Raw genomic sequence first — 7,971 nt, forward strand, 5'->3', positions numbered from 1 at the left:
CCCACCTCCTTTTTCTGTGAATTGTGTTGTCTAGTGTCGCGGCTCTACTTAAGCTTTGCCGTAGCCCTCCCTATTTTTCTTTCCTTTCTGGGTATAAGTGTCGCGACCCTCCTTGGTCTATGCCACGGCCTGCCTACCCCCGTGGAATATCATTGTGCCTCTTGTAGGTTCTTGCCCCAGCCCAATAAGGTTGTCCCGTGACCCTTAAGAAAATATTTTTTTTTTCTTTTTTTTCACGCTTTCCACGATTCCATATGTACAATAATAAACCAACTATTCATAGTTTACAAGTGCAAAAATTAAACTTAAAATTTTGTTCCAACTAGACCAAAAAGTAAAGAAAGCAATAAAAATGTACGGGATGCCTCCCATGAGCGCTGTCGTCAACGTCATTTAGCCGGACGTTGAACTCCTCTCAAACGAGCTTCAAGAAGATTATTAACTTTGCTTGATCAAATTCACTGCCCAAGTATGGCTTCAACCTTTGCCTATTCACCTTAAAAGGATCTCCATTCTTTCCTTTTTCTTCCACTGAGCCATATGGGAACACTCTCACAACAGTAAAAGGACTTGACCACCATGACTTCAATTTTCCAGGAAATAGTCTCAACCGTGAATTAAAAAGAAGTACATGCTACCCGGGTTGAAACTCTTTTCTGACTAGGTTCTTGTCATGCCAAGCTTTGGTGCGCTCCTTATAGATTTTTGCATTTTCGTATGCCTCATTACGAAATTCATCAAGCTCATTCAGTTTCAAAATTCTATTCTCACTAGCAGGATTCCAATCAAAGTTTAACTTTTTCATTGCCCAATATGCCCTGTGCTCTAACTCAACTAGAAGATGACAAGCTTTTCCAAAAACTAAGTGATATGGAGACATACCTATCGATGTTTTAAACGCGGTTCTGTAAGCCCATAGTGCATCATCCAACTTCTTTGACCAGTTTTTCCTTGAACTATCCACAGTCTTCTCAAGGATATTTTTCACCTCCCTATTTGAAATATTAGCTTGGCCATTTGATTGGGGATGATATGGCAATGCAATGTGGTGGTATACACCATAGCGAGCTAGAAGTCCATCAAGTTGTTTGTTGACAAAATGACTCCCTTCATCGCTAATGAGAGCTCGGGGTGTACCAAAACGAGTGAAAATATGTTTATGTAGATAGTTCAACACAGTTTTACCGTCATTGGTCTTCGTAGCAGCAGCTTCCACCCATTTTGACACATAATCAACTACTAACAAGATATACTCATTATTGTAAGATGGTGGAAATGGACCCATGAAGTCAATGCCCAAAACATCAAAAAGCTCAACTTCCAAAATCACATTGAGGGGCTTCTCATTTCGCCTTGAGATATTACCAGTGCGCTGACACCTCACAAGCCTTCACAAATGAATTAGCATCTTTAAATAGGGTTGGCCAGTAGAAATCACTTTGCAATACCTTAGTTGTTGTTCTTGTGGCTCCAAAATGCCCACCACATTGTAAATTGTGGCAATGGGCAAGAATAGAATGCAACTCATTCTCAGGTACACAATGGCGAATGACTTGGTCAACACAATGCCTATAGAGAATAGGCTCTTCCCATTAATAATGCTTCACCTCAAAGTAAAATTTCTTAAACTGTTGCCTCGTTATTTCAGGAGGTACAATCTTTGCAACAAGAAAATTCACAAAATTAGCAAACCAAGGCACAACAGAATTTTCACTCACCCCAAATAATTTTTCATCTGGAAAGAAATCATTAATCTGTACAGCTTTCTCATTCTGACTCTCTCCTCTACTTCAAGTCTTGACAAGTGATCAGCTATCTGGTTTTTAGTACCCTTTTTGTCACGAATCTCCATATCAAACTCTTGTAGCAATAGAACCCATCTGATTAAGAGAGGCTTTTAATCCTTCTTTGTAATCAAATACTTGATAGCAGAGTGATCAGTGTACACAATCACCTTGTTACCAATTAGATACGATCTGAACTTGTCAAAAGCAAATACTATGGCTAGCATAATTCAACTAAGCATCGTTAAGAGTTCTACTAGCATAGTAAATAGACCGAAATACCTTGTCAATATGCTGCCCCAAAATCGTGCCAACCGCATAATCACTAGCACCACACATCAATTCGAACGGTAAATCCCAATTTGGAACCATCACAATAGGTGCAGTTGTCAGCTTCTCCTTCAGCACTTTAAAAGCATGCAAGCACTCTTCATTAAAATCAAAGGCAACACCATTCATCAACAAAGTAGAAAAAGGCTTTGAAATCTTCGAAAATTCCTTAATGAATCTTCGACAAAACCCAACATGTCCTAGAAAACTTCTAATTCCCTTGACTGACACGGGCGGTGGAAGATTTTTTATTGTAGAGATTTTTGCTCGATCCACTTCAATACCTTTACTAGATACTTTGTGCCCAAGTACTATGCCTTCTTTTACCATAAAATGGCATTTTCCCCAATTTAACACCAGATTTTCTTTTTCACAACGATTCAATACATTCTCCAAGTTACCCAAACACATATCAAACGAAGAGCCAAAAACAGAAAAATCATCCATGAAAATCTCAATGCTCCTTTCCACCATATCTGAAAAGATAGCCATCATGCACCGTTGAAATGTTGCTAGTGCATTACATAGTCCGAATGGCATTCTCCTGAAAGCAAATGTGCCATAGGGACATGTAAATGTTGTTTTCTCTTGATCCTCTGGTGCGATGGCAATTTGATGATACCCTGAGTAACCATCTAAAAAGCAATAATACTCATTACCAGCTAACCTATCCAACATTTGATCAATAAGAGGAAGTGGGAAGTGATGTTTTCGTGTCGCCTTATTTAACTTTCGATAGTCAATACAAATGAGCCATTCGTTCACTGTTCGAGTTGGAAGTAGCTCGTTATTTTCATTTTTTACTACTATAATTCCACCCTTCTTTGGAACCACTTGTACTGGACTCACCCAATCACTATCAAAAATTAGGTAGATCACCCCGACGTCCAACCATTTAAGGATCTAATCAAGTACAACCTCCTTCATAGTTGGATTGAGTCATCTCTAAGCCTCTATAGATGGCTTGCTATCTTCCTCCAATAAAATTTTATGCATTACTGTTGAAGGACTTATTCCTCTAATATCTGCTAAGTATGAACCCGTAAAACCCTCAAAAATTTCTCCAATTCAGTTTTTGAGAGGTCAGCTAAAACAACTACAGGTAACGTCTCATTCTCACCCAAGTATGCATAGCACAAATGATCCGGAAGAGCCTTTAATTCCAATTGCGGTGGCTGCTGAATAGATGTTAATGATCGTTCGGGCCCCTCCTTCAAACTTCTTCATGTATGGTTGGTAAGATTTAATCTAATTTACATATTCTCTCATCTCGACATCATCATCATCTTCCTCACCGCCTATCAACAGCGCCTCTAAGGCATCACTACTCACCCTTCTTTTCGAGACTGTTTTATCTATCACATCCACACTATAGCAACTATCACTAGCCCTCGGATATGTCATTTCCTTAAAGACATTGAATACCATCTCATCTCCTTGAACCCAAAGCTTCAATTCACCCTTTTGAACATCAATGAGAGCTTGGCCTATGGCTAGGAATGCTCTTCCAAGAATGATAAGCACGTCTGCATCCTCTTCCATATCAAGAATAATAAAATCAACAGGAAAAATAAACTTATCCACCTTCACAAGAACATCTTCAATGATACCCCGTGGATGCTTCACCGATCGATCTGCTAACTGTAGAGTAACTGTTATTGGTCTTACTTCACCCAAACCAAGTCTTCTGAACACAGATAAGGGCATCAGATTAATACTCGCCCCCAAATCACACAAGGCATGCTTACACTCAAATTTTCCAATTGTGCAAGGTATAGTAAAGCTCCCCGGATCTATCAACTTTTGGGGAAGCTTCCTTTGCAATATTGCACTACATTCTTCAGTGAGCGCCACAGTTTCTGTAACGACCCAAAATCACTAATATGGCTTAAGGGCCTTGATTAGTGTGTCGGGAGGGCATAATTGACTTATGAGTGAATTTAATGATTTAATGCATGCTTGTATGATTATTTGAATGTAAATGTGGTTAAATGTTATATCTGTGAGAACCAAATTATTATGTGGGTAGATTTGCAGTGAGCGACTTAAGGCGATACTAGGGAGCTAGATAGCGGGAAAAGTCACAACGGGGCTTAGTAATTGACTTTGGATAAGTCAAGGGTATCTTAGGTATTGGGTAGTTATTTAGACTATCGGGTTATGGAAATAAATATATGGAGATATATTTGAGGATAGAAAGCTTAGGCGAGAGTATTGGGGAAAATTACCGTTTTGCCCTCAGGGATGTTTCCGGTACCCCGAGCCTCGGGATTGACTTAACTGATTAGGATTAGACTAAGTTAATGAAAAGCAGGGGAACAAAACACAAGCCGACTCATACTCTCTCTTTCCTCTTCTCTTCTCTTCTCTTTTCTCTCCCAAGAAACAACAGAAAATTCAAGAGAAATCAGCTGGAATTTAGTGATTTGGGCTGGAAACTTGTAGATTAAATCCAGTGCTCAGCTAAGGAAACTCAACCAAGATTAAGGTAAGGGCTTAATCATATCTCTGAGCATTTGAAATTTGAGCTTTGACTGGGTATTAAGGGAGTTTATGGTTTTGATGTTTAAGGGTTGAATTAAGCTGAGAAGCTTGGATCTTAGCTCAGGAATTCGTCAAGAAGGTGGTTCAGCAAAAGTGGTAAGCTTCAATTCGTATTCAGAGGTTAAAATTTGAGTTTTGCATGACTCGTTTTTGTGTTTAGAGTTGCTGGGTTTCAGAGAATCAAAATGGAGTTTTAGTAGGTTTTTGGACTGAATTTTTGTTGGATTATGTTGTTAGAGTCATGATAAAAGTTTTGTGATTAATGGATTTTGAGTTAGGGTGCTTTGGAATGGTTTTGGATGGGGTTAGGATGATAGAAATGGTGGTTTTTCTGGGCACGAAGGGAAGGGCTGCGGTTCTGTTCTAGAGCGTTGCGGCCCTACGAAGCAAGAGAGCCAAGGAGGCTCAGCCAGGGGAGAGCGCCGCAACACCCTTGGGCAGGGCCGTGGCGCGTGTCTGCTTGCTGGGGGCCTTGGGCTCTATTTTAGAGGTGGGCCGTGGCTAGGCTTCAAGGGCCGTAGCCCTTGGGTGTATTCTTGAACATTTGGGGATTTTAGGCACGGGAGTCTAGCCTAGGGTGAACGGGATCGATTTCCCCACCATGTTTTGTGGAATTCGATGTCCCGGAAGCTAGTATTGTACACGGAAACCTTTACTTGAATATTAATGGAACCCAATACCTTGGTTGTGACTAGGTGTTAAAGATAGGGCTCAAGAATGGATCGTGCTTGAGGAGCGTCGCTCGTAATCAGTGAATGCAGAGACTAAAGGTAAGAAAACTGCACCTGGTTGTGTATCTGTAATGGGACTAAGGGTTCCATAATATGTGTACTTGAAAGGATGGTATTATGCCATGTAAACAGTGAACCAAAGGCCTAAGAGTGCCAAGGGTTACACTAGCGTACATGGCGCAGCTTGGCCACTGGTAGCCGAGGACAGCTTATTATGCACTGAGCTCGGTTTAAGCGGGCCGGAGTCAGTGGGGTAAACAGAGGGCGCGGCCTAAGTTTTCGGCCCTGACTATTATGTTATTATGAGACTTGAATGTTATTTGTGATTAGTTGCATCTTTGATTCTGAGAATATGCTGAATGGTTAATATGGAATATCTAATGGTTGATCATGCTTAAAGAATTGACTTTCTGTCATTGTTGTTTGTGTTGCACGTTATATTTTCTTGCTGGGCCTTGGCTCACGGGTGCTACGTGGTGCAGGTAAAGGCAAGGGCAAGCTTGATCAGCCCTGACTTAGAGAGCTCTGCGAGCCAAATGTACATGACCAGCTGCTCAACTGCCACGGTTGGGGTTTAGGCAGGGACGCGAGAACCAGAAATGTCTATTTTTCCTTAGTATGGCTGATAGTTTTCTGTATTTTGGAGATCCTATAAATCAACTTTTAAACCCTATTTCTTTTTGGGATCCCATGTATAAAACTGTTTAATTATATAAAGTGAAACTTTTGAGACCAAAACCTTTTTAACCCTAGCTCATACATGTTTAGTGACACGTTCTTAAATTAATGACTTGATTAGCAAGTCATGCACCTTTATAAGTACACAGTGTAGCGGTCTTAGCTATCCAGGGCGTTACAGTTTCATAGTCTTCCATCTTTCTTTTCTTAGACAAAATCTCTTTCATGAACTTTACATAACTGTGCATCTTCCCCAAAGCCTCAGCAAAAGGAATATTGATATGCAGCTTTTTGAACACCTCTAAAAACTTAGAAATTTTTTTATCAAGAGTAGTTTTTCTAAGCCTCTGAGGATATGGAACTCGGGCTGGCTGGTCAACAACTGGAGGATTCTTATCTATGCTCTTGTGATCTTTAGTAACCCCTTGCTCAACTGTATCATACTTTTCACCCAAATCTTCATTCTGAACCAGTGATTGTTGTACACTAGACTGCTCAATTTGTTTACCACTCCTCAGAGTAATTGCTTGACATTGCTCCTTAGGATTAACTTCAGTGTTTCTAGGCAAGTTTCCTTGAGGTCTATTATTCAGCATATTGGCCAACTACCCCACTTGTGTTTCAAGATTTCTGATAGAGGATCTGGTCTCAGTCATTAACTGAGTTTGAGTGTTAGTAAGAGTCAATAACGCAGCTTATAATTCATTAGGCATGTCTGGTGGAGCTTGTGGCCTAGGCTATTGTGATGAAGAGGCTTGATTCATTGGTTGTTATTAAGGCATATTCTACTGATACTGACCCTGAAACTGAGATTGCTGGCCATGATTGTTTCTCCAAGAAAAGTTGGGGTGATTTCTCCACCCAGCATTGTAGGTGTTAGATAATGGATTGTTGAATGGCCTCTGAAAATTTCCCACAACTTGAACCTGATCTTGATCCATAGGAATGTTATTATTATTACTAGCAGGACACTAATCAAAAGAGTGAGAATGTAACGACCCAAAATCACTAATAAGGCTTAAGGGCCTTGATTAGTGTGTCGGGAGGGCATAATTGGTTTATGTGTGATATAAATGATTAAATGCATGATTATGTGATAAGCATGCTTATATGATTATGTGGATGTATGAAATACATGTTTATGAGTATTAATAAGCATGTGGGCCCTATTTAGCTTATAAGGGCATATTTGAAATTTTGGCCCGTTGAGGGCATAAATGTGATTATTTGTGGTAAATTGTTAAGACCACATTATTATGTGGATATATTTATAGCATATGGCTCGAGACGATCCTAGTGAGCGGTTTAGAGAAATGGTCACGGGAGGGGTTTATACCCAGCTCGGGGAAGCCTGGGGGTATTTTTGGGAATTTGGGAGATATATAGGAGATTTTTAGACATTGGGGAAAATAATTGGTGATTAATTAGATGATGGGATTTAAGTGGTAAATATTAGGGACACTTGAGGAATTAGCAGGAATTGGGAGCAAATGACCAAAATGCCCTAGATTGATTAAAAGACTTGGATTTAATTGGGAGGGCAAAGGGGTCTTTTGACTATTAAGGGGGATAACTGATATATTCTGTTCATTTGGACTTTAGTGGACAATTTTAGAAGGGTTAGAAGCTGTGAAGGAAAGAAAAGGAAGGAAAATCAGAGCACTCAACTTACCTCTCTCTCTCCCACACGATTTTCCCTCTCTCTCACCCTTTCTTCTGGATTTTGAAGCTGAGAACTCAGAGAAAGTTTAGGCTAGGTCTTGGGACTTTGATACTTGGTGTAGCTAAGAGGTTCAGCTATAATTAGTTTCCAAATTAAGGTAAGGTTTATGTTTTTCTGAGTTTGCTGAACTTTGTTGAGAATAGTTCCTAAGTTTGGTTTTGGATGGAGGAATAAAGACTTA

The 7,971-nt window shown here is 40.0% G+C and overlaps 1 protein-coding gene across 1 annotated transcript; it reads right to left on the bottom strand.

Moving 5' to 3' along the window:
• Positions 1–634: 634 nt before the first annotated feature.
• LOC133785755 (uncharacterized) lies at positions 635–2,561 on the bottom strand. Its single transcript, XM_062224971.1, has 4 exons — positions 2,067–2,561; positions 1,923–1,981; positions 1,719–1,880; positions 635–1,388 (listed from the first exon to the last, which is right to left on the bottom strand). The coding sequence occupies exons 1-4, from the start codon at positions 2,559–2,561 to the stop codon at positions 635–637; spliced, it is 1,470 nt and encodes a 489-aa protein (XP_062080955.1).
• Between the last annotated feature and the right edge of the window lie 5,410 nt (positions 2,562–7,971).

This window comes from Humulus lupulus, chromosome 6, assembly GCF_963169125.1.
Source record: "Humulus lupulus chromosome 6, drHumLupu1.1, whole genome shotgun sequence".
Taxonomy (NCBI): domain Eukaryota; kingdom Viridiplantae; phylum Streptophyta; class Magnoliopsida; order Rosales; family Cannabaceae; genus Humulus; species Humulus lupulus.